The sequence below is a fragment of the Trachemys scripta genome, chromosome 7 (genome assembly GCF_013100865.1).
Source record: "Trachemys scripta elegans isolate TJP31775 chromosome 7, CAS_Tse_1.0, whole genome shotgun sequence".
NCBI lineage: Eukaryota > Metazoa > Chordata > Testudines > Emydidae > Trachemys > Trachemys scripta.
Genome location: NC_048304.1, coordinates 84,231,540 through 84,259,373, shown reverse-complemented (window position 1 = coordinate 84,259,373; position 27,834 = coordinate 84,231,540). Strand labels below are relative to the sequence as shown.

At 45.2% G+C, this 27,834-nt stretch overlaps 1 protein-coding gene across 1 annotated transcript in view; it reads left to right on the top strand.

Annotated features, from left to right (window-relative positions):
- The window catches only part of CDH23 (cadherin related 23), a 544,508-nt gene that overhangs the window by 313,187 nt on the left and 203,487 nt on the right, over window positions 1-27,834 (top strand). The window contains exon 14 of the mRNA XM_034775586.1: window positions 1,887-2,045. Within this exon, the coding sequence (XP_034631477.1) occupies window positions 1,887-2,045 (159 nt within the window). The remainder of the gene's footprint in view (window positions 1-1,886; window positions 2,046-27,834) is intronic.

Here is a 27,834-nt window from a genome sequence, read left to right as displayed (position 1 = left end):
TCTCCTTTTTTTTTTTTCTTCCACCCTTGGAGAGTTATCCCTTTTCCCTTCTCTTTTTCTTCCCCCCACCTCTGTTTTCTCTTCCCCCTTGGCGATTCCCATCCTCCATTGCGGGGATTCTTTCTACGGGTCTTGTTCTCTGGAAGAGGCGGGGAAGTGGAGAAGGAGCTGCTTCCCTGAACATGATCCTGTGAGGCCAGCATTGGAGTGTGGAAGGGAGCTCTTCTGAGCACAGGGCATGGATCACTGGGGGATCTACAAAGGGTTGCTGTGGGGTGAGAAGGAGGAAAGGGAGGGATGAGGGCCTCCATTGCCTGTGCCCAAGCAGGCATAATTTCCCACCTCCCTCTCTGTCTCCAGGGCCTTCCTGCCTTCTTTGAGCAGCATTATCCAGCAGCTGCCAACTCTGTATGTTGTAGAGGAATCTGTGGGCCAGCCAAACAGGTCCTGAGAATGAGATCCTGCCTACAGGCTGTATATTTGACACCCCTGCCCTGCCTGTCACCTCTGGGGAGCCAAGTCCGACACCTGACTTAAGTGATACGACTTTGATTATGTCAGTCGTTCTTGCTGGCAGTGGACATTGGTTGATCTCACAAACCTACCATACTGTTTGGCAGCATAGAGATGGAGTGGCCGGGCTGTGGGGGCAGCCCAGGACTAGACTGTCAGACTTGCCAAAGCTCAGAGATGGAGTGTTCTAGTAGAGTTGCGTATGCAAACTTGCATAATACCTGCCCAATCTGCTCCTGCCTCTAGTCAGAGCTATTGGATACAAAAACATTAAAATTTACCCGGCCACCCCCCAAAAAGGGAAGAAGAAAAATATTTGCTCTGAGTCTTCACTCTTCTTTCAAAATTTAGAGCCTCAGCTACTAGAGCTTAAACAGAACATGTGTCTCCCCACCACCCTCAGACTGTGGGACCATAAAAGCTTTATAGAGCATAAAACTTTGTTTTAAATGCACCTCTCAGCCTGCAAAACTCTTTCCAGTCGCCTGCTTGAGCTGTGTCCCACTGTCTGGTTCAGCTATAAATTCTGGCAGGCAAAGCAGCTTCCTGATTATGCCAGCAGCTCCTGTTGGTATTAGGCCTGGCAGAGGGGCTTTTATACACCAGTAAAGAAACATAAATAAAAACCTGCCTTCCTTGAACAGTGAAACGTGTAAACCAGAAACTCCAATCCCATTCAGCTAGCTGGTTAGACGGTGAAAGAGTGGCAGCTCCTAATGCCCTGTGCCCTGGGGCTTGAAGCTTAGATATATCATGCTCAGGGTGTCTTTAAAGGGTGAGGGATGAGTAGGAGATAGCACTGCTACTATCGTGCTCATAGAACAGATGGTTGCCACAACTTGTGTGCATACAAATACTGTATCCGGTGGTACATGACTGGTGATTCTAAACTCCTTACCATTGGTCTCATCTGCAGTGGAGCTTGGCGTATTCTCAGGATTGGAAGGCTGAGATTTGGTGTCATTGCTAGTTAGAGTGCACAAAAGAATGGGGGGAGGGTATTTGACTCTGACTAGTGTAACCAAGATCTTCTAGAAAGAATGGGTGTGGGAGGGTATTTGACTCTGACTAGTGTAACCAAGATCTTCTAGAAAGAATGGGTGTGGGAGGGTATTTGACTCTGACTGGGTCTTCTAGTCTGGTAAATGGGCATGGTTGCCTGGAATGGTTGGGAGCGATTTGCCTTGAGCCCCTCCAGGATCATGTTCAACGTTGAGTTAGCTGCACTGTTTATGCAGGGCCTACCAGAGGCATGCTGCTGTAGTAACAGAGCATCAGAGGAGATCACAAAAGAATGGATGCTTTTCTCGCTTTAAAAAAAAGACACACAATGAAGCCTCCAACTGTGTTGCTTGCCTCTTGTCTCTGCGCAGCTGTTCGCAAACGAGAGCATGCCAGACCACGTTGGCTTTGCTCGTGTGAAGATTAACCTCATCAATGAGAATGACAACCGCCCCATTTTCAGCCAAGTCCTGTACAACGTCAGCCTGTTTGAGAATGTCACAGTGGGAATCACTGTCTTGAGGGTCCATGTAAGTAGAAACAACCTTGAATTTTCTTAAGTTACAATATGCATTTTATTACATCTTGTCCTCAAAGCTGTGATACATTGACCCCACCGAATGCATCGCCAGTGAAAATGAAAGCTCTGTGCATTGTTCTATCAGAACAAATGGGTGATGGACTGGTCACATCCTGAGTGCAGGACGCTTTTATCTAGCTATTCTTGGGGATTGATTATCCCTGTTGTGGGTGCCACATTCACAACAAGGCAGTCTGAAAAACTGTGCCCAAATATAGTAGGCCTGGCTGGCACAAAGGAGCCACAGGGCAGGCATAAGGACCACCTAGGGAATAGCCCTGCCAGCTCCATAGAAGACCTAGGCACAAGGGTTGTTTGGGGGCACGCTATTTGCAGAGCAAGGGTGGGGGTAGGTGGGCCTGATAAGGGGTGGGCATATCAAGGGCTGAAGGGGGAGCAAGGAGGGCTGAGGTAGACCTGAAATTATATGGTCCTACAAAGCCCTGTAGGGGCCTTTGTTGCAGAACTAGCTATCCTAGCCTGTGCTAAATCAGGAGATTTGCAAGATGCCTTCTGTCATCCCTACCCTGACACCTGCATCGTTGCAGAGATGAGCCTGGCTCCTGCTCCCCAGTGAGTGGTGCAATACCTAGGCAAAACAGGTGGAGCTAGAGACTGAGAGAAAAGGTATACGCATGCCCCTCCTGTTGGGTTTCAGAGCAGAATTAGTTAACAAATATCATTGCCAGAGCAAGGCACGTTCCGAATGACCTCTTGGCTGGTGCACAAAGGATATATCTACGTTTCAAGCCGAGGGTGAGATTCCCAGCTTGAGGAGACATTTTGTGCTAGCTCCCACCAATGTAGTGTGCTAAATAAGAGTGTAGCCACAGCAGTGTGGGAAGTGGGTGGGGCTAGCCACCCCATGTATATGCCTAGGATGTGTGGTGGGCACATCCTTGGGGTGGCTAGCCCTTCCCACTCCTTGCGCTGTCGCAGCTACCTTCTATTTTTAGCACACTAGATTGATGTGAGCTAGTGCGAGTATGTCTCGTCAAGCTGGAAATCAGAGCCCCAGCCAGAAGGCTAGACATACCCGAGCAGAAAAATAACTAAAAGGCAGGGAACTGGGTTCTATGCTTCATTTCACCAAATGGGGAATGAGAAAATTAGAAAGGCAAGAAAATGCATTTTCTAACTTCTAAGAAGGAATTATTGATGGCACAGAGTAAACGGGCAAACCAGAAACCAAATCCCATCTTAAAAATTATTTAAAATAGATGTTAATTGCCATTTAGGAAGAATAACATCACTGGAAACTCAAAGTATTTCTGGTTGGTGGGTGCTCCTGTGCTGCTTTAGTTAAATATACGTGGTGTGACAAAGTTCCTCCTCTATCTTGGTGGGTCCTGCGCTTATTCTCGGATTTTCTTGCCTCAGAGATACACCTTGTGGGTTGGGGAACAGCCCAGAGACCTTCCCCTCTGGAAGAACCCACAGTCCAGGTCAGTTGGGAGGTTTGGGGGGGAACCCGGGCCTGCCCTCTACTCCGGGTTCCAGCCCAGGACCCTGTGGACTGCAGCTGTCTATAGTGCCTCCTGTAACAGCTGCATGACAGCTACAACTCCCTGGGCTACTTCCCCATGGCCTCCTCCAAACATCTTCCTTATTCTCACCACAGGACCTTCCTCCTGGTGTCTAAAACGCTTGTGCTCCTCAGTCCTCCAGCAGTACACTCTCAGCTCCTTGCGCCTCTTGCTCCCAGCTCCTCACACTCACACAACAAACTGAAGTGAGCTCCTTTTAAAACCCAGTTGCCCTGATTAGCCTGCCTTAATTGATTCTAGCAGCTTCTTCTTAATTGGCTCTAGGTGTCCTAATTAGCCTGCCTACCTTAACTGGTTCTAGCAGATTCCTGATTACTTTAGTGCAGCCCCTGCACTGGTCACTCAGGGAACAGAAAACTACTCATCCAGTGACCAGTATATTTGCCCTCTACCAGACTCCTGTACCCCACTGGTCTGGGTCTGTCACAATGGATTCATCCTCTCACATGTGTTTAGTTCTCCCTCATTCCATTCCCCAATACATGTTCTCTCCCATCAGCCCCCACACCTCTGGACACACACACACACACACACACACACACACACACACAGATAAGAGAATGAAAGCTCTGACAAAATGATTTGGGGTGTGTAAGTGTGTTTACTCTACAAACAGATGGTGTGAAACTGTATAGAGCCCCTGAGCAGTTCCCATCTGACAGTTATTAATATTTCAAACAGATGTTTAGCTAGTCAGGCCATCAGACACTAAACAATGAGATTGTTACAGCGTCTTTTTTCCAACTTCCAGCTATGCCAGCATTTTGGAGCAAACACAAAATGCCAGGAGTTGAATCTTCTATGATAAATCAGAATGTATGCAATTAGCGTTGAAATCCAGATTGTCCTCCCAGCTGATCCCAAACTTCTAACAACCCTCATAAAATACTACTACTTCTTGTATATGAGATGCAGCACTCTGTATGTGTCAGAAATAGTGTTTACTTAACATGATTGTTCCACCAACTGTCCCACACTCCACGAATAAAATGAACCATGCGAGGAGGGCTGCCTTTCGTCATGATAAACTACAGTTTTTCAAAGGGTTTCCTGGGTACCTGAAGTGGGTGATTATTAAGGACAGATTTTTAAAACTGGCCATCTAAATTTAGTGCACATTCCGTACACCTCCCCCGAAAGTACATAAAATGGATTACACGTGCAAAAGGCCACTTATGTCTATTATTCCCCATTCTGTGTTGAAAAATGCCCTTTTGCACAAATGAGCCTATATTTTGTATTTGTAATGGATGCGTGCACAGATTTTGGGGTGCATTTTAGACAGCTAGTTTGAAGACGTAATTTCTCTAAATTTAAACTCCCCTGTACTTTGAAAGGTAGAGGGAAAACACTTATAAAAATGTTCTGGAGAGTAGAAAAAACTGGTCTCCAGGAGATTAGCCCTATAGCAGAGATAGTCAGATGCTGGGACTGAGTTTCCAAAGGGATTAGCTTCCATCCCAGTTACATCAGCACTGAGCAGTGGTTTCTGGAGGATTAATCTTCAATCATAGATGGTCTTGCACTGAGGGTAATAGTCCCATTGGCATTATCCCACTGTCGCAGACAGTCTAGCACCAGGACAGAGGTTTCAGAGGGATTGGCCCTTTGTCACAGAGGCCTTATGTACACTAGCATTATCACTCACGTTCTCTGCCTTTGCACTACCACTAATGCAACTGGTAGCAAGAGCGGAAACACTAGTGTAGATCAGCCACCAGAATTTAAACCACCGGGTCATCTAACCCCGCTCAGTGGAGATTTGGTTCAGGGTGTCAAGGGAGCAGAAAGGGATGAGTTCAAAATTAGTCCTCAATCCCATCAAAACAGAGAACAGAACATTCATACATTTCAGGGAAATACCAGAAATCTAGATGGATACAAACCTAATACAGAAACCAAGCCACATGTTATGGAATCAATGTGAACAGGAATTCTTTGTGTCTCCTCCTATCTTCCCAAATTCTGAGGTGATCATCTGATTCAAATAGCTCTGTGTGTCCTCTATGGGCTTCTAAGAGTGAACATAGTAACTTTTCCTCTGTTCGCTGCAGCATTCATTGTGTTTGGTGAGTGCATATTCCCTGCCTTGAATAATGAAGGGCAGTCTCCAGGACCCCGGCGTACATGTGTCAGCCTTTTTCTGGAGATGGCAGAATGGCAGCTGGCACAGCAGCGCCTAAAGCTTGTTCCAGGCAGAGACATGGACGGCTCCAAAATAGGGGAGGTCTGGGGAACAGGAAATCTCTGATCTTCTGCATGATATAATAGTGATTAAAAGCCACTTTTCTCTACTTCCTGAGGAGGGGAAGAGTTTACTCCCAACTGCCCTGAAATTCTGGGCTTTCTGCCCACTTTCCCAAGTCCCCAGCCTGACACACCTCCCATCACTGTTATTTAGCTATTTGGGGATTGGGGGGATGAGGGAAGAGGAGTCCTTAGTGAGGCAGTAAGAAAATGGAGCCTTCCAATCAAAACGTGCACATGCACAAGTTCCCTACTGCAATTCCCCCTTTCCCTGGACCTCCTCCCTAGTCTTGAACATCTGAAAATGTAAAAGAAAGAGAAAAAGAGACTTCACTTGTGATGACAAATGGCCATTCATTTCTGCAGCGTTTGACCTCCTAATGTCACTGACAGCGGAGTATGTATGTTACCCGTATAAATCATCAGTAAGTGCAAGCAGCAGAGAGTCAGAGCCTCCTTTTACTCCCACTCCGTGCTCTCGCCTATCCCTTCCCTGCACAGAGTTCCGTGCAGGTTCAAATACACGTCTCCACATGAGGCTCTTGGTGAATGTCTAGCTGCTTTTGCAGAGCCCTCAACCTCCTCCCCAGTCACCATGTAACGTTGTGCGGTGGTCTAATATTTTGTTCACGTGTGCTGCACTCTCTTTCTAGTTCACGTTCTCTGACTTCCCTTCCCTCTCCCATCCATCTGTTTAATTCTGTCCCTGTGATACATGTATCATATAAATTCAGGGAATGATTTGCCTGCATGTGAACAGCTGGAAAATACAGGCTCCCTGGAAGCAGCTCCTAAGTGTGCACAGGAACCTGGAACATGCTGGAAGGCATGTCCCTTGGGGCATGAAAAATTTCCTTTCAAGAGACCCATTTGTTTATGGAACTATATTTAAGCGTGGAGAGATATTGGGCCAAATTCAGCCCTGATGGAGCATGCTGCAACCCACTTAAGTCAAGGGAGTTGCTTCCTCTTACAGTAGGGCTGAATTTGGCCCATCTTATGAATAGTACCTAGCTTGAAGGGCAACAATAATAATTGTACATAGTGATTTTCATCCAAAGATTTAAAAGTGCTTTTAAAAAATTGGAGAAGTGGTATGGTCCAAGGAGAGGGCAGATATATAACATTGGTTGCAACAATGATCTATATGGTTATATTTTAATCAGATAACATCACAATATTCATTATACACATGGGGAAACTGAGGCACAAAAAGGTTAAGTGAGCTGTCCAAGGCCACAACGTGGCAGAGCGAGGAAGAGAACCCAGTGAATTATCAGGGAATTATCCCCTGGACCATGCTGCCTCTTACAAACTTGGGAGACAGAGCCTCAGCCATTTACAATAATAATGTATTTTTGAATTGGACCTTACTTTGGGCATGTAATTTTGCATCTGCACATTTGTTCATGCATCTTCTTGGCCATTCGATACATGTGTAAATTGATGAGTGCTATTTATTGCAAGCAACAGATTGCACTTGCAAAAATGGATGCTTTGTTTGAAAGAGAAACTCATAATCTCCTTACCCCTTTTGCATTAAAATATTTAACAAAGGGCAAAATTTGCAGTGATGAGCTATGTTGTAAGAGATGAGACTGGAAGCCAAAGTGTTCTGTTCTCCCCACTGAGGGCTGCAATTATTCCCATCCATCCTTCTCACTAACTCAAAGTTTGGAAACCAGTTTTCTTCAGAGGTTCTGAGCACCCAGAGCTCTTACTGACTTCAACTAGACTGCTCAGTCCTTCTGAAAATAAGTCTCGGGGGTGAGGGGGGCAGTGTCAGAGGTTAGTGTGACTACAGAGACCTGCCCTGGCATGGTTACTCAGGATACCTGCATGATGAGTGTGTATGTGTGTGTGTGAGAGAGAAGGCAAAATCCATTTCCCACTCCATCCTTTTTGCATTTTAAACTCTATTCTATTTTAAAAACTTTTTTAAAAGGTCTCCTTGTTTGAAAAGAAAATTAGTTTCCTTTGTTACACTAGATGTGGCCCTTTTTTGGTAACTTCCCTTCCAGGCTACCTCTGGGGAAAAGTATACAGCTGAAAATGTTGACAGTGCAGTAATAGCAATGTGCCCTGTATCATTTGCACACGATTTCTCGATGTATAACTTCCCTCCTTACCACCTTCATAACACCTGAAAATAACCACTTTACAAACACCAGCAACAAAACAAAGGGGGAGATTGGCCAAACAATTCCTAGCAGTTGGTCCCGGGTGTCAAAGGACCCTCATTGATTTAGGGAACCTTTATTTGTTCTCAGCACCTCTTGCTTCTTGGGGGCATGAAGTTATACCAGACCAGCTTGCTCAAGAAGTGTGAAATTCCTGCTCTGACCTTTTCTGTTATGTTATTAAAAGGTTTCACGGCCAGTTGTTTCAGGGAAAAAAAACCCACTTCAATATCTGCTGGTAGCTGGGGCAGAACCTACCAATCCTTCTAGCCTAGGGACTGGACAGCTGACTCTGCTTACACCCTTTGCTTTGCTCCTTCATCACTGGATGTAGCATTGCATTTCAGTCTAACTCATTGTCCCAGTGTACAACCTTTTGCAAAGGAGCACAGTTTAGGGGCAGACAGACAAAGAAGTCTATATGCTGGGTAGAGAGACTTGCTGGAACATGCAGTGGGAGAGAGCAGAAACAGTCCCAGTGCGATGAATGGAAGCATGCACTTTAAAATAGTGGTTGTGAGCAAGCCTGGTGACCCTGTTGTGTATGAGCAAAAAGAACGAGGAGTACTTGTGGCACTTTAGAGACTAACAAATTTATTTGGGCATAAACTTTCGTGGGCTAGAACCCACTTCATCAGGTGCATGCAGTGGAAAATACAGTAGGAAGATATATATATATACAGAGAACATGAAAAATGGGGGTTGCCATACCAACTCTAGCGAGACTAATCAGTTAAGGTGGGCTATTATCAGCAGGAGAAAAAAAACTTTTGTAGTGATAATCAGGATGGCCCATTTCAAACAGTTGACAAGAAGGTGTGAGTAACAATAGGGGAACTATTAGCATGGGGAAATAGTTTTTAGTTTATGTAATGACCCATCCTCTCCCAGTTTTTATTGAAGCCTAATTTAATGGTGTCCAGTTTTCAAATTAATTCCAGTTCTGCAGTTTCTCGTTGGAGTCTGTTTTTGAAGGTTTTTTTGTTGAAGAATTGCGACTTTTAGGTCTGTAATTGAGTATCCAGGAGGTTGAAGTGTTCTCTGACTGGTTTTTGAATGTTATAATTCTTGACGTCTGATTTGTGTCCATTTATTCTTTTGCGTAGAGACTGTCCGGTTTGGCCAAAGTACATGGCAGAGGGGCATTGCTGGCACATGATGGCATATATCACATTGGTAGATGTGTAGGTGAATGAGCCCCTGATGGTATGGCTGATGTGGTTAGGTCCTATGATGGTGTCCCTTGAATAGATATGTGGACAGAGTTGGCAACGGGCTTTGTTGCAAGGATAGGTTCCTGGGTTAGTGTTTTTTGTTGTGTGGTGTGTGGTTGCTGGTGAATATTTGCTTCAGGTTGGAAGCCTATCTGTAAGCGAGGACTGGCCTGTCTCCCAAGATCTGTGAGAGTGAGGAATCATCCTTCAGGGTGGGTTACAGATCCTTGATGATGCGCTGGAGAGGTTTTAGTTGGGGGCTGAAGGTGACGGCTAGTGGCTTTCTGTTACTTTCTTTGTTGGGTCTGTCCTGTAGTAGGTGACTTTTGAGTACTCTTCTGGCTCTGTCAACCCGTTTCTTCACTTCAGCAGGAGCGTATTGTAAAAAATAGGATATCTCCATTTATTTATTTTATCTCCTAGAACTGGAAGGGACCTTGAAAGGTCATTGAGTCCAGCCCCCTGCCTTCACTAGCAGGACCAAGTACTGATTTTACCCCAGATCCCTAAGTGGCCCCCTTCAGGATTGAACTCACAACCCTGGGTTTAGCAGGCCAATGCTCAAACCACTGAACTCTCTCTCTCCCCCTTGTAGTTTTAAGAATGTTTGATAGGGTTCTTGTAGGTATTTGTCTCTGTCTGAGGGACTGGAGCAAATGCGGTTGTATTTTAGAGCTTGGCTGTAGACAATGGATCGTGTGATGTGGTCTGGATGAAAGCTGGAGGCATGTAGGTAAGTATAGCGGTCAGTAGGTTTCCGGTATAGGGTTGTGTTTATGTGTATGAGTGATAGCACCAGGTTACAGGCACTAGACAGCACCAGCTTGGGAACAGTTCTGCTCCATTTAGGAGGTTCTGCAGAAGCAGTGAAGAGAAGTCTCTAGTTGTAGTCTTCTTCTCAGGTAAGGACAAGGGGAGACAGACTGAACTACTGGTCTTTGCTTGCTCTGGGAACCAGCTGTACAGGCTGTGTGAATACCAGATGATAGGCTTGTACAATAACCAGAGTTGCATGTGGGTCTTGCCCCTCAGGCTGCAAAAGGTATTACATATAGTCCCAGGACCAAATCATTGAAATTTCTCCAAAACAATTACAAGGCCCATAACCATCAATACAGAAGAGGGCATGTATGAGTACTGGTATTGTGACCACCCGCAAAGCAATTCCCAGCCTTCTGTTGTCTTTACTCCTGTGTGTGTATAGCAAGAAGCAGGGCAGGGGAGTATCTTCCAAGCCCTGCCCTTCCCAGCTATGAATCTGTGAATGGATAGACTAGAAGGGTTGGCGGGTGGGGGGGAGAGATAAACTGATAGACTAGAAAAAATTCCCAAGACATGAGCAGCTGTAACATCAAAGAGAGGCACATAGATAGACCTTAGACCAGATAGGACGATAAATCCATTGAAGAGAGAAACCGCTCAATAAATAGAGGAAAGAGGGGTAGGTAAAACTGAATGGCCAAAAATCCAAAACTCCATCAAATATCAGCCCAAGCCCTACAGAAAACAAGTTATAGCACAAATGGCAAATTCCTCCCTCCCCCCCCCGCCCATGTACTGTATATAGTAGAGGACACCCAGTGAATGGAAGAAGAGAGAGAATCAGCCCTTAGAGGAGCAGAATGACAAGTCTTGGTAATGTGGAATGTAAGATCCCAGAGTCCTTGATGGGCTCCCTATGGGAAGAGAAGTGACACTGAACATGGGCATTGGATGAGAATTGAGCTCTTGCCCCTTGATGCTCCTCCCTCTGCCTTTTGTGGAAGCTACCTCCAGAAGGTGCAGTGAAGGGGTTTTCACAGGTGGAAACTAGGGGCTGTTTAGAATAAGCTATGGAGTAAAGTGTCTGGAGGAGTTTGACCCATCCAAGATTTGGGGAAGGGAAGAGGAGAAGTGTTTGGCATTATCTGAAGGAGGCCCTTTTCAGTGGGGAACGGGGGAATTAGAGCTTCTGGCAAAGATGAGGATATGGTGAGGGGAAATCATAGAAGAACAGGACATATCTCGGTTTCAATTAGCCTACGCTGTCTAGACAATTCCTACAGAGAGAAGAGGAGTGGCAAGAGCCCTTTCTATGTCTCCACAGCTTTCCTGGCTGTCTCTTCTGTGGTGCATGTACATGGCTCGGATCTGACCTGAGAGATTAGCAGATGGATGCAGTAGAAAGTGTGGGAGAAGAAGCAATGTGTCCATCTGAACTTATGAAATAACCTAGGTCTCCCCTTGGTTTTGCTCTTATGCAATAAGGAGGGCCAGTGTTTCTCTCGATAGTATTGTCACCGAGATAGAAGCTAGGTGGTTGCATCTGTGGTTGGTGCTTTAAGGGCAACTGACCCTTTTCTTTCTTTTGCATGTAAGCAAAAATAAAATATGTGAAAGAGCAGAGAAGGGTGGTAACAGTGTGGGACTGTCAGACTGGCCCTGCTGGATGCCAGGTCCAGGAGTTCAAACAGCAGCCAGCAGTCCATTGCCAATCTGATCAGACTGCAGTGCTGTACTGTTGTGCTAAGTCACAGAGCTGCCTAGGCCTCAGCGAAGGACACTGATAAATCGCTCCTGCCATTGTGTGAGGGTCTGAGTGTATGTCCACACTTAAAACATGACAGTGGCACAGCTGCAGCGTTGCAACTGCGCCACTGTCGCACTTCATTGTAGACACTACAGCGACGGGAAGGTTCTCCCATAGCTGTAGTTAATTCACCTCCTTGAGAGGCTGTAGCTAGGCCAATAGAAGAATTCTTCTGTTGACTAGCGCTGTCTACACCGGGACTTATGTCAGCATAGCTACATCTCTGAGAGGTGTGGATTTTTCACACCCTGGAGCGATGTAGCTATGCTGATGTAAATTTTCCACGTAGACCAGCCCAGATCGCTATTCCAGCATAGCAGGAGTATGGTTCCCCTCAGAGTTTCTTTTTTCTTTTTGTTTGTTTTTTTCACTCCTATTGCTGATCTTTTTGACCTTGAAGCTGCAGATCCAAATTTTAGTGTGAAGAGAAACTGGGCAGTTTTAATCCATTCGGCTCAGAAACTGTGGATCATACCACTAGTACCCTGCTCTATGGATAGTGCTGCTTTCAGAGGCCTGATTCCTGGTACTGCTAAGCTTCTATCCAGCTGCCTAGACCTTTGCCTTGCTGTACCACTGCTTTCAGTCACTGAGGTTGTTTGCAGTAGCCTTTTTCCTGACAATTTCCCTCTGTTGCGACCACTGGTTCAGCTCCGCACAGGGGAGCAATGATGGGAGTGCTAGTGTAGCACACCCACTAGCATTTTAACCACCGTATTGTCCCGGAGCCCGTCTAGATGAGACAGTGGCTAGAGTTCCAATCATCAATCTGTAGTAGTGCTCCCCCTGATGCTAACCCTGTTGGAGCTGCACTGGTAGCAACAGTGGGGTGTAAGGGGTTCATGTATACAAGCCCCGTCCCAACACTAGTATCCCGGTGTGAATAGGAGTACGAACCTTCCTCTGTATGATTATTTCTACTTTAATGGATTTCCTATTCTTCCCTCTCATTGAGGCCACAGTTGTTCCTTTTATATGATCAAGAACTCTAGGCCATTCCTCATAGACTCATAGACTCGAAGGTCAGAAGAGACCATTATGATCATCTAGTCTGACCTCCCGCATGATGCGGGCCACAAAAGCTGACCCACCTACTCCTGGAATAATTCTCTCCCTTGACTCAGCTGTTGAAGTCCCCAAATCATGATTTAAAGACTTCAAATCGCTGAGAATCCTCCAGCAAGCGACCCCTGCCCCATGCTGCGGAGGAAGGCGAAAAACCTCCAGGGCCTCTGTCAATCTACCCTGGAGGAAAATTCCTTCCCGACCCCAAATATGGTGATCAGCTGAACCCCGAGCATGCGGGCAAGTTTCTCTAGCCAGACCCTCTGGAAAAAGGGTTCCTCTCTGGTCCACGGCTCTTATACATGAGACAGAGGATGTGGAAACACAGATAAAACTCCAGTCCTGGTAAGTGCAGATTTCCCTACACCCATCCTGTCCCTCTTGTTTCATGAATGAGAAGAGCTTTGGGCAGAAAATAATTAGTCACAAACAAACCTGCCTTCGGTGCATTCATGTAGGACATCACTATTCAGTCAGTCAGGCGTTGCCAGGAGCTGGGACCAATCAGGCGCTTCCTCTCTAAGGTTAGGGATGTACAAAATGGCCTAATTTGCATCTTGTTAGGATTTGGCAATAGTATTAGCAAAGCCTACAGGGATGGGGAATGGATGTAAGGAAGCCTATAGGAGATGAGAATTAATGGGCAGGGAGGTGGTCTTAAGACTCTCATTTCCGTAAGATCTGCACAGTTGAATCTATCTGAAAAATGCTGATAACGGAAATATTTAAAACGGAGATGAACCAATGAAGTTTGTTTTTAACTCAACATGCATTCAATTTGCCTAGCCTTAAATAGTCTGCGGAGAAACGATGCCACAGGAAAGCGTTATTTTATATGGTAGCATTGAGTCCAGGATCTCTCTCTAGGATTTTTAGGCTGTTTAGGCTCAGATCAGTTGCTTTAGGCTGCCTGAATCAGCTGGTACCAGAGTAAGTCAGCCGACTTGCTCTTTAAGCCTCCAGGAACTCTGCTGTGTATTCCCCACTGAGCCTATGTTTTCTTCTTAGTCAAAAAATAATAAGTCGAGAGAAATTACTCTGGAAAAAGTGAGAAGATGTGTTACAGTGACAGAGCAGGAGCTTCAGTGCCCCTCCTCCTTCACCTCAGTTCATTACTGCTCTTTTTGAAACAATACACAAGAGTCTTACACTCGTGGCCCAAAACTGTACATTTTACAATAGACTCACTATGGTGTTTTGGACTGTTCCTATAGAGAAAACTAATATATAGAAACGTAGGAATTGCCATACCAGATCATACCAGCATTCAGACCGGTAATCCATCCAGTCCTTTAAGTTGTCTCTGACACTGGCCAGAACCAGATGCTTCAGAGGAAGATGCAAGTCACTTCACAGAGGATAATTATGGAATGATCTGTCCTTAGGGAAAGTTTATTTTTAGTCCTTTCAGTTAGAGGTTGGTGTATGTCCCAAAGCATGAGGGCTCACCTTTCCAAACTTTTAGGGATTTTTTACAACAAGGCTCTACTAATGTAATTCTGGACATTCTTATTATCCATATAAATATCCAGTAATTTTTTTAATTCTGCTAAGGTCTTGGCCTCTTGTGGCAATGAATTCCAAAGGCTAATTCTAAGAGATGTTTTAGTTATTGGATGTGATGTATAAATGACATTCTATAGTCTGTGTTAAGCAGGAAATCAGACTTAATGATCATGATGGTCCCTTCTGTCTTAAAACCTATGAATCTAGAATAATGTTTTATACTTAAACAAAAAAAGGCATTCATTTTTTCAGTTTTAAATGTACTGTCTTTCAGCATAATTAACTGTTGCTTTGCTCTTGTATTATGAAAAAGAATAAACAGAAATGCCAGATAAACCACCTTAAAGCCATTCATTATTTTGTATACCTTCAGCATAGTCCTTCAGATTCAATACTTCTCCAAATAGTGCCAAGCTTTTAAATCTCTCTTCATTAAAAAGTTTTCCATGTATCTAATTATTCTTCCACTTATCACTGACCCCATTCTATGTCAGTTATATCTCATTTGAAGCACAGTGGCCAGAGTGGAAAATTAGTGTTCCATGGGAGGGCATCTTATTGATTCATATAATGGCATTCTAATATTTTCAGTATTATTTCTGACCCATTCCTCCTGCGGCCCAACATTTCACTGGTTTTTGACAGCTGCTGCACATTCAGCAGTGGCACATTTCATTGAGCTGTCCACAGTGATGCCCAGATCCTTTCTTGAGTTGTTGCAGTTAATAGAAGCCAATGAAGTGTATGAATAGTTCAAAGTATTCTCTTCAGTTCACATTGCCTTGAATTTGCCAACATTGAACTTCCTCTGCCATTAAGCTGCCTATTCACAATGGCTTCCTCTGAAAGTTCCTCACCATCCTTCCGATTCGGAGAAACCTAAATAATTTTGTGCTACCTGTAACTTTTGCTACCTCAAATGAATAACTGCATTAAACAGCTTTGGTCCTAGTACAGAGGTTTGGGGTACCTCACTCTTGTTATTTTACTCCTTGCTTAGACCCACCCCCCTTTATGTGCTCCACATCCTTCCAGCATGCAGGCATGTAATCTGCTACACCCTCCCTCATACCAGTGTCTGAATGTACACACACTCACACACTACCTGGACTCATGTTTACATATACACCTTTCTCCATGTTCACACTCCTATTCGCTCTCTCATACATGTATGTTCCCCCATACTTGAAACACACACCTGCTCAGCTGCCCATATTCTCTCATTTCTCTCCCCCCCCCCCCCCCCCGCCACGTAACCCTCTCCCAATACCTGCATATAGTTGGGAGATGCCTTGTTAGAATGATCCTAGTGCAGTAAATGTGCTAATTAACCTTTCATTGCTCCCCTCATTATGGCATCTTTAATTCGGTTGACAAAGTCTCTCCCTTTTACCATTTCGGCCATCACTTTTCTTATGCCTCTTCGATCTCCCTTTGGCCTCCCACCAGGGACAAGGAAATCGATCCCAGTCCAATTTTTTTCTTTTCTTTCCAGCCAGCCGTAAAAGCCAGTCAACAAAAAAGTAATAATGTAGTCGTCCCACACTGGGAAAGAGAGCACCAGACATCAATAAACTCATATTTAAAATGCAAATCACTTTCTCAATCAGCTGTCAGTCTGCTATCAGCTCTCACTTCCTGACAGCTGCATAAGGGGCTTTTGTGACTTGGTGCTGGGGTCTGCAGGGGGCCGGCACAGTCTTAAACCCCTGTAAATACCTTCCCCAGGGATTTGTTCTGTCCAGCAATCTCAGCTTGGTGACTGAAAAGTAAATAAGGCATAGTTTAGCAAATGGGAACATGTCTGCTGGATGTCAGCTATTCCTGCAAGTGGGCTTGATACAATGGACTTTTCTTGTTATGTTTTTGCTGCTACTCCATCTCCTGTCGTCCCAGATTCTGATCCAGGGTTTCATCTGTTCTCAAGCAAACACAGGAACATACACTTCCAGGGCTGCTGCCTGTCCCACTCTGCACTCCAAACCTGAGGCCTTCTGTAATCAGGTTTAGCACCCTTAAGGTGGTTCAAATCTCCCTTTGCCTACACGGGTTCTCTCCAGCTTCCTTTCATTCAGGATGGGGGAATCACACCTCCCTTTCTGATATCACATGCATCTCCATTTCTGTCTTTGTTCAACATGACTCCCAAAAACACATGTAAGGAAAATCCCTGGTTGGTGTGAGCTGGCAATTATATCTCAAGAAGTTGTGAGTTATAGCAGGTAGAAATAGTATAAGATGCTAAGTACTAAACATAACAATACCATTCTGCAGGTAAAAGTCTTAGCAGATGGGCTAGGTGTAGTCTGTCTGCTTCTGAGTTGAACCTGTAGTCTGGAGTGTCGCTAGGGTTTCAATGGATCCTTTCCCACTGTGCTGTTTCTACCTAGGTTTTTTTCCCCTTAGCAAGGTTTGCTCCTGTCCCACAGGACAATAATGTGGTGTATTGGTCCTTTGAGACCTTAAGAGAAGCCTCTGGGGCCAGCACTACCCCCATTCCATGGTTTTGTGGAAGATTACCGTGGAATGAAGAATGTGACCACTGAGGGAGAAGTATTTTCAGGAGGACAGTGGGAATTTGGGAAGAAATGCCACATGGCTGTTTCTCTTCAGGGCCTGAGACCACAGTTCTCATGCACAGAGTGGTGGGCTGGAGTTCTTTTCACTCCTGAGGGCCTTCCAGGAGCTGTAGTTCCTGGGGCTGCTGGGACTGTAATTATGAGTTTGGCAAAGCATGCTGGGAAAGGGCAAGGTATTTAAGAAGCTCCCTCTGCTCAGAATAGGGAGAGACTTGCAGAGAGCTAAGAGGTCTCTCCCAGAAGAAGGGGATGTAACTTGTTTGGTTTGCTTGTTTGATGTATTATTATTCTTATCTGGGGAGAAAGGAACTGTTCAGCAAACGAGGGCAAGACCTGCCAACTTTTTTGCCTGAAACCAGGTTCTTTCTGCCTCTTGTGTGCATCACACCTTCAAGACTCTTAATCTCTGGGTGCCTGAGCACTAGGAATACTGAAGTGACTGGGTCACTCTCTGGGAGGATAGTTAGCTTGCCTTTCCTAGAGTTTGCAGATGAATATTCGACTCTAGACGTTACAGAAAGTGGAGAGAATCAGCAGTATGATGGAAAAACAACTTCACTCAGTAAATGGGTGGGTGAAAAATGAAGGAAAGTGCAGAAAGGCTTGTAATCATGAGTCTCTGCTTTAGGGAAATGAATGCTCTTTTGGCATTTCTATGGAAGAATGGAAATTGGATGGGAGAGAACCTATTCTCTGACACCCCTACCACCTAGGAGGCTTTTTTAATGTTTAGGACTGAAGTGTAGTACAATACCTCCTATCCACATAGGTAACGATATCTAGTAGCACAACATTCCCTGACACCATGATGGCATGTAGGGTGATGAAAGATCAGGTATAAGGCAGTGCACCTTCAGCTGTATAGTGACCCAAACATCATGCCTAAGAGTTGGAAGACAGAATTCATCTCGTTCTTTTTTTTACTATAGGAAGACAAGGAATTTATTCATATTCAATTGGAATTGTTAGGGAGTATGGATGTGACGAACATGATTGATAAGGGGATGGGAGACTAACCATCAGGGGTGATAGGGTGTGCTTTAGGTGCAAGGCCTGGGGTAGCTAGGACTGGAGTGAGGGTGTGTGTGGTTAGGGACCATAGCATATAATTTAAAGCCCAATGTGAGATGATAAAGAAATCCTGATGTGTTATGGAAGGTAGCTGGATTACCTGTAACAGGATAGAGAGGAGAAGGATGAGGATTTGTGATTGCAGACAGGAGATAGGGTGGAATGGATATAATAGACTAGCTTTCAGGTAGCATCTGAAAGCTCAGGTATGTAAACTGGTTGTAAATGTTTTTCTCCTGTCAGAGTGAACCCCTGGAAACCTCTTGGATAGGGGAGCCTGAGTCCTCTGCTGCAGACAGGAAAAATGGAGGTGTGGGAATGGGTCGGGAGGGGCTGTTCTGTTCAGATGTCCTCTGAGCCCTGTTCTTTCCCCTCTCACCACCTCTTCTTTCCTTTCTGCCCAGCTCTCTTCTCCACTGGCATCTTAATTGATCTCATTGTTCTCAATCCCCCTGAGTCCTGAGACTCCAGCTGTGCTTAAACAGAACAAAATCTCTTCCAATTTCCCCACCGTTTAAAAGAAAATTGAATTCTTTATCTGCGATAGGAGAGAGAAACTGCAAACATGTGAAACAGTAAATAGTTAAGTAATCAAAGAAGAGATTCCAAATCGTCTGGAAAGTTAAATGCAATTTTTTTTTATTGTTATTTGGTCAAGTCCCTTGTTCTTTTTAAATATTCTTATCAATTCATCTTGGTAAATAAAGCGAAGGGGGAGAGAGAGAGAGGGAAAAAGAGGAATTACTAGGTAGCAAGATGATTGACGGATCTGAAGTTCTCGTCTGTCTGTCAGGGCCCAGTGCTCTTTGGTTGTGTTTATCTCTTTAATCTAAATATCAATCCGTAAAACCGAAATGGGATGGAATAGGAATCATGACAGCCCAAGCGCTAAAGAGAGAGACACTTATTGCAGCCTTTGCAGCCGCCGTGTGTCCTGATGGAGCTGTCAGGATAAATACACACTTTCACAGTGCATAGGCAGAAAAAAAATGAGAAGGGAAAAGGAATGAAACAAACCAACAAACACACGTTTGCACCTGTCCAAATTATATCCTTTAAAAAACAAACAAGTGAACAGGAGTCACTCATTGAGTATTGTGATTTGGAGTGTGCTCCCCATTATTATTTTTTGCTGTGCTGGTAGTTTGGGAGCAGCTGAGAGTTGAAAGGAGTTCTTGTTGAAGGAGAGGTGTTGCTCTGTTTTGGGCTGTTGGTGGGCTAAAAATTACCAAAACCCAGGCTTCACAAATACAAGTAACAGTCCTATATGGCAGTAGTAATCTTTCAATTGATTTTCCTCATCCAGATTTATCTGTCACTTTGCCCTGCACCAGGCCTACTGTATGATACCCCCCCACACACACACACGGCCCCAACAATACCACTGTTTGTATTGGTTTGAAGGGCAGGCAGCTCTCCTTAGAGGCAGGCACAATGCAGGGCATGTATTTTGCAAGATTTCCAGTGGCCTAATGGATAAGGCATTGGCTTCCTAAGCCAGAGATTGTGGGTTCAAAATTCCCCTTCACTCTGCCAGTGCATCTTAGTTCCGACCTGCAACAGACTCTTTGCTATGAGACCTCCCATAGGCAGTCTGCCAGGTGTGCTGTGTATTTGTGATGTGGACTGGTGCCCACTATTGAGAAGGCTGATCCCACCAAACTCATTTACATTGGAGGCCTAATCATAACTTGAATCCAAATCTCTACAGGTTCAGTAGGTACATTAATATCATAGAGGGGAACAGATTTATTCATTAATCCATGGCCCACCAAGCCCCCAGACACAGTTTTTGTCTGTCTGTTTCTGGATTCTGCTGCTCTTGTCCACTGATAGAAAAGCAAATCGTATCTTTGTTTTAAATGAGTTCCTTTAGATAAACACTTGGACTTGGGAAAGGAGGTTTTTCCACTGCCCTGCAGCCAGGTAAACAACCATCTGCCCCTCCCCCTTAGAAGCCTCAGAAATTTTTGAAATTCCATTTCCTGTATGCTTGGCATGGAGAGGTCTCATCACATCTTCTCAGGTGACTACAGCAGGTTATCGCAGCAACGCTCTCCTGCTTGGACCACTGCAGAGCTGTTGGATCTGCTCAGTATATGGGGAGAGGAGGCTGTACAGTCCCAGCTGCACTTGATCTGTAGGAATTTTGATACTTAAGGGCAGATTTCTCAAGGCTTGTGTGAAAAGGGCTATGATCAGGACATGCTGCAGTGCAGAGCGAAGATAAAGGATCCAAGACAGGTGTACCATAAGGTGAGGGAGGCAAGCCATCAGTCTGGTGTTGCACCTAAGACCTGCTAGTTCTATAAGGAGCTGGACGCTATCCTCTGTGGAGACCCCACCTCCTCTGCCAAGAGCCCCATGGATACTTTGCCCCATGGAGGCAGCAGAAAGAGGACCTAACCCGGAGGACAAAGTTATTGATGAAGAGGTGGATGGAGTTAGATGACGATGTGGAGCTCCCAGAGGGATCGCCTGGTGGGGCAGGCAGCCAGGAACTGTTCACCATTCCGGAGGTGTCTAGCCAGTCTCAGCAGTTGCTGTCTGGTGAACAAGAAGCAGGAGAGGAGACGCCTGGTAAGTGGCTGTGGTTTGTGTAGTGCGGAGGTGGGTTCAAGGTATAGAAATGTACAAGGGTGGCTGTGTTTCTGTGAACTGGGCATTTCCCTGTGTAGCTAATTGGTACAGCAGAACAGGGTGTTTATGCATGGTGAGATCTCACAGTAATCCTCCAGAAAGATCTCTAGGAAAGTTTCCTGGACTGTGCAACATACAACACATGGCTATGACCATGGGAATATTATCCTCACTGAGGTCTCACCTGCCATAAAGACATCGCCAGCACACCTTTAATCTGCTAAAGGCACATTCAACTGTCATCCGGCACCTACTCAGCCTGTTGTTGAACCGCTCCTTACTGCTGTCCAGGTTTCATGAGCCACGGCTATAAGGGGTATGCCAGGTCTTCCAAGATCACTTTGGGCATTTCAACATCCCCCATTGTAATCTTCTGGTTTGAAAAGAAAGTCCCCACTTGTAGCTTTCTATACAGGCCAGTGTTCCTGAAGATGCAGGTGTCATGCACCTTCCTGGACCGCCCCGTGTTGATGTCAGTGAAATGCCCACGGTGATCCACAAGTGCCTGCAATGCCATGGAGAAGCACACCTTCCTATTGACGTACTCCATCGCAAAGTGGTCTGGGGCCAACATTGGAATATGTATGCCATCTATCACCCCTCCACAGTTAGGGAAATCCATTTGCAAAGCTGTCCACTATTTCACGCACATTTCCCAGAGTCACAGTCCTTCGTAGAGGATGCATTTATTGCCCTGCACACTTGATTTGCGACCAAACAGTAACAGTCTGGAGTTGCCAGCTTCCACACAGTGTTTGCCACATGCTTCTCTACTAATAGGGCAGCTCTCGTTCTGGTGTCCTTGTGCCGCACACAATTCCAGGGAGGTGGTTTTCCACATACAAAAGTTCTGCAGCCACTGCTCATCATCCCACAGCTGCATGACGATACGATCCCACCATTCAGTGCTTGTTTCCCAAGCCCAAAAGCAATGGTCTACCCTATGCAGCTGTTCTGTGAATGCCAAAAGCAATCTAAAGTTGCTCCTATCCATATCACATAGCATGTCAGGCAACTGGGAGTCTTCTTCAGTTAGGAACTTTGCAATTTAACTGCACTGTCATCCATGATGTCTTCATGACAGTTATCAGAGCATAGGAGAGCAGAGCGGGATCCATCCTTTCTCACAAAGATGCCAGGGTGCACAGCAAAGAAGGGCCGTTGAACAGTGCAGCAAGCCCATGGAATACTGGGACAGAAAGCAATGCAGCATGGGACATTGAGCCCAGTCCCAAGATGTGCCACGATTCGCTCCGCCTTCCCACAAGACCTAGCAGCAGAAGGAGTCGAGTTGGACTGTGGGATAGGTACCCACAGTGCACTGCTCACGCTGTCGATGCTAGTGCCCCAAATGTGGACATGCTTCACTGACAGAGGGAGTGAGTGTGAACATGCAATACCAATTTTTATTATAGCGCTTTTTGAGCGTCGACATAACTTTTGTTGATAAAACTGTGTAGCGTAGACAAGATCTTAGATCTTACTCCCAACCCCCACATGCTTGCTCACCTACTCTCTGAGACCTGCTTACACACACTCTGTGGTTGTGTAAGAGAATCTAAATTAGTGTACACTGAGGAGCTCATAAGAAGGATACATTAAAGGGGCCGGGGAGGACTACTTTAACTTGCACCTTCTTCCAGCTCCTTGATGTGGAAGTTACACCTACTTAAACTACTTTATACTTTTGAGATTGATTCAAGGACATTATCCACCTATCAGTTCCAGGCTGGTATGTCCAATATTAGGCTCAGGCTGCTTTTTGGGGAGGTGCTCAATCATGGGAACAAACCTGAAACTGAAACTGACCCCACACGTGAATGACACTGAAAAGTGTTGGGGGGTGGGTCCCTTCTCTCCCCTTCTCTTTCTTTCAGATATTTTGATACTGCCTCCACTGCTGCTTCTGCAGTTTCTCCATGTCCGCTAGTGCAATGGGCTGTGCCTGGCCTTGCCTGCTCCATACACCTGACCCACAGTCGGGGCCAGTTCAGACAGTGCTAGCAAATCTGTAACTTCTGGTGCCCCCACTCCACCATTGAGAGGTTGAAATGTGTATGGTCAAGTTGGTCCTTACTGTGCATACTCCAGTGCTGCTTGGTGGGCCGTTCAGGCTGCTCATGTACAACTGTGTGTGGGTAGTAATTTCAGGCTCTTGGGGAATCAGGGGATGTCACCCCAATGCCTTAGCCATAGCTGGGTGAAATCACAAGTTCCTCCTCACCCCTTCCTGTTTATCGTTAAACTTCCATCCACTGTCTCTCTAACTCGCTCCAGAAACGCACACTCCAGTTCTGAACATACTTTCTGTTGCCCCTCTCTCCACTCCCTATGCAGTTGGCTTGGTGGGAGGCTGCCCATTGACTCTTGGGCTTCCTCAGTCTGTGCAGGGAAATTGAATTGCTTTGTAAGAACCTCCAGCTTTGCTTGAAGCAGCCCTGGCCATAATATAACTTTTTCTGCATCTCTGACGGCAGGCGGCAAATGTTTATTAATGTAGACATTAAATGATAAAGTTCCTGTCGAAAATTATACCTACATGCTGCTTAGCATAAAGAGGGGTTATTAGCTGTAGATAATACCAGGCTGAATTACCTTCATTCCTTTTGCACAAAGATTGGGCCATGCTGTTCCATTCCTCCCCACCAGGATCTGACCTGTTCACACCCACCTTCAGACTAGGACTGGTTCTAGGTCTCTGCTCCTCTGGGTGGGATCTTGTTGTAATTTCACTCCTGCTCCAAAATGGGCTGCCCCTCCCACTCCTCAGGCCAAGACAGAACTCCTGATTCTTAGTGCTTAGATAAGATGGAGTTGCTAATGGCGGCAAAGAGGAGAGAGGCAAGCGAAGAATTATATGTATGAGCGCTTGTGAATATTTCAAAGATTGTTGGTGATTTATATTTCCTGCATCGGACTTTGACCTTAATTTCTTTCGTTTTCCTGGGCTGTAAAATTCATTAGAGACCTAACAGCAGAGTGATTGAGATGTCAGCCAGGCAATTGTGTGGTTATTTAATCTATCAGATGTGCTGCTTGCCATTTAGGTGGACAACAAGAGAATATGAAATCAATACGGTTCATTAGCAGAGAACTTGTGCCTGGCCCAATCACAGAGCTCCAATAAAACCTGGTGAGGCGAATGTCTAAATTGTATTGGTGTCACCTTGGGGACTAAAATAAAAGGGGGTGGGGAGAGAATGAGTGTATATGGAACCCCTGAGTAAATGTCTACTTCTCTACTAAAGGGCTGCCTTCAGTATAGCATGACTATTGAATAAAATTTTAGACCATAATCTCCAACCACTAACAGCCTGACTGCAGTAAATTACTCAGTGCTAAATCGAGGCGGCTGCTGCATGGATAACAGAACTGACTGCTCTAGTGGCTGGCTGATGTTGAGGGGACTGCTGTTAGAAAAAACAGCTTCCCCTGATTGTGTTTTATAACAGCTGGGAGAAGAGGTGGAAGAGCCTTTGTAATTCCCAGGGGGGTTGATTGGCCTTTTTCCCCCTGCCAGTCTCAGCAAGAGCTCTCTTGGGTTGTTAGTTTAGTTTTAACCCCCCGCATCCTTTCAGACTCTGCACTCTCAGGCTGCTCAGGAACCACTTTAAGTTTTCACAGTGTCCTGCTCTTAGCAGCCCTCCATCTCCTCGATTCCCTGCTTCTTTCCTCTCCGCCTCCCTTTCCCCCAACCAATCACCTTTACATGGCTCCAGTTTGCTAATTCTGATCAGCAGGTCATCTCTGGTAGCACCTGATTATAATCTCCTGCCCAGGTTCCACTCTTTAGATTACACAGAAAGAGAGAGGTTCCTGAAAGTGATACTGAGGAAGATGTAGTTTTCATTTGCAGAATTTATAATAGTTTAAGTGGAATTCCTACCAGACATTGATCTGTTTTTGTATCCAAATGATTATTCCTACGGTTAACTATTCAGTCTTGATATTTCCAAATATCCAATTGTGTTACAATCAGTGTCTGTGCTGCTTTTCAGGAAGTACAATATTCAGTAAATATCACTAGAGCTATTTGCTAGGACACCAACTTCTGACAGATATTTTATGGAAGAGCCATTTGTTTGCTAACATTGTACAAACAATGATGAAGTTTGGGTGATGCTGGAGACTGGTAGCAGGACATAGAAGAACTAATCATCACTAGATCCTGGTTCAGCTGTGGCCAAGATCAGGGAAGTGGATGGCTGGGGAACAAACGGTGACATCTGTAGCCTTTTTTACTCTAGGATGTTGGTTTGAGTCTGGTCAGTTGTGACCAGAAGTTGCCACGTAAAATGTTTCACCTTTTGAATATTGCTTTGAAGTTGCCCAGTGGTGTGGGATTGGATGGCTTGGCAGGCTCATATGGAATTCAGAGCTTTTCATTTCTAAGTCACTGTCACGAATTTGGCTTTGATCAGTAACGCAAGGGTTTACTACCTGATGATGGGTCATTCACTGGTCAGTGTGACTTTCAAATCTAGTTCCTAGTGGAAAAATGTCCATACCATGAAACTCCTGTTGGAACTGGTACTGATTGCCCCTTTGTCGGCAGTCTTAGAGTAGAGTTAACTCTTCTTTCATCTCTGGAAATGGTTCCTCAGATCAGTATTGAGGCACAGAGCAAAGTGGCTGTGGCAGAGAGCACAGCTAACTGTGTTGTACATCTGAGTTAATATAAGACAATGCCTTTGTCCAATTTACTTCCTAAAAAAGCCTACAAAAGGGGCGAGGAGGAATCTTCCTTTTGCCTTCTTTTCGTGGCTAAGACCCGACATTCCATGTTGAAGATTAAGGCTCTGTGAGAGGTGGACTGGAGTATTTTCAGCCAGGCAGGCAATTTGGCATATTGTACACAGCCCTCGTTCCCATTTCATGGTCCCATTTTGCTGCTGCTCACCCCACAGAGTATCACCGGGAGGCTGGCAGGTCACACTGATGCTTTGACAGGTTTTTGACATTAGGTAATTGCTTTCTTGCTACAACTCTTTTAAGCAGAGAGCTTCTGGCCAAAGCAATTTGCTCCCCATCAATTTTTATTTCCTGGTTTTTAAATAAAAAAGAGAATAAAAAACCCCAACAATAACAAACAAACAAACCTGGGAACTCCTTTATCTAACAGCCCTAGTGTCAGGCTTCATTCCTTTTGCCTGGGCAGCCCTGCCTGGCCTGCAGAGTGACATCTTAAATGGAATTCTCTCATCGGCTGGGGTTGTTGTGGCTGCTGTCTCGTTCCTTTCTCTCCCTAGCCCTACTCCTTGTAGCCTCCAGTTGTGGCATGAAAAGAATCCCCCCTTTTTTTAAACAGATACCATGGCCATACAATCAGCAGCTGTGGACTTTCGGGGCTGAGGTGGGGGGAGGGTTATATTTAGTTGATATGTATTGCTTAGGATTGCTATTGATTAGGAGGAGAGGCAGGAAGGAAAATAAAGACACACACACACACCTCCATAAAGATCATCCCTGCCAGGGCCATTTGTCATTCCTGCACTGCGGGCTGCACAGGAGAGGCCACAAGTGTCATTAATTTGTTGCCTGTGTCCAGCAGGGGTGCACCAGGTATGACAGTGCATACTTTTCCTCCTCCATGCAGACTCTCTGTCTCTCTTGCTCCCTGGACAAAGCGTGAACCAAGCCTCCCCAAAAGCAGTGACAAAAGAGTAGAATTTCTTTGACTGTCAATGGGACATAGGCTCCTGAGTCACTCAACCCCTTTCTAAAATTTTACCCTTAACATTTCTGGGTGATAGACCTAAGGCTTTATGCGCCTCATTCCTCTTGGGACATCTTTTCCCCAGATAATCCAGCTCCTTCTCCCCATCTGCCTAGCAGCTGTGATTATCACCCCACCCTTATTATTATGATGTCCATGATGTATCATTTATTATTAGTTGGTTGGTTGGAGTATTCCAGTAGCACTCAGAGTGCAACAGGATGAACCTATAATGTCAACATGAAGGGAGACTCCAAGATGATTTCAGAAGTGGAAAGGTTGGGAGCTCCTCACTCCCCAAAAAAGATGCTCAAAACCTTTTCCTCCAGTCTCAGTATTTTTCTGTCATCTTTCTTCCAGCAGTTTCTGAAAGACAAATGAACAGAGGGCTGGTGTAAGGATGCCAAGTCACCATATCAAAGGCCTAAGCTCTTTTATAACAACGGCCTGTGTCAAGCGACATGGGTCAGGCTACAAGAGGTTATACGCCTACTAGGTTACATGATCCATATCCATTGACTGGTGGCTACTTTTACATCTGGTGGTGAAGCCTGTGTGAGTTATGCTCAGGGAGCAGGCAGTGGAGGAGAAGTGTGGGGGAGGAATTGGGGTTTGACTTTTGTCATTTAGCCTTCCCCATTTCCCTAAGCTAGACTCAGAATTAATAACAATAACATCTGAAACTGGACCCTTTCCCTCAAGGGTGTGTGCACCACGAAGGGAAAGGGTGGGTTGGTCACCTTCTCTCTCAGAAAAACATGCATTCCTTTTTTTTTTTTTTTTTTTTTTTTTAATTACCTGGTCAAGGAACTGCATGTGAGGGCTTACATTTCATTTGATTTGCTGAATTAGATCTCCCCAAGGGATGATTTTATTTATGGCTTCATTATACAGTATGTGCTGTGTTCCAGATTTGGTGAGATGGTTTTTAGGATTAAATTGCAAACCTGCAGGAACTCCCTTCCATTTCTATTCCCTGCCATTTCTTTTCTCACTCTCCCCATCCCCTCTGTCTTCCCTTCCTTCCTCTCCTCCCACCTCTTCTATTTCCTCCCATTAGTCCATCCTTTGCCCTCTTCTACTCCTTACCCTACCCCACACACTTCCAGCTTGTGGCTATCCTTCTCCCCAATCCTAGTAATGGGGATTCAATAGGAATGGGAACATTATTTCCCTAGATAAAATTTTCTCCTTCCACCTCTTCAGGGCTTTTTTCGTTTCTAATTATGAGAACATCTTGTAGCAGGACCCTACAGGTTCACATTCACTCCATAGCATGTTCTCCAAGTCAAAGGGAATTAATTATTCTTCCACTGTGCTTTTGCTAGCCAATCACCTCAAAGATCCATTTCCACGGCAAACCGTGTTTAACTTGGGGTGGGGGAGGGAGGCGTTCCCATTTCAT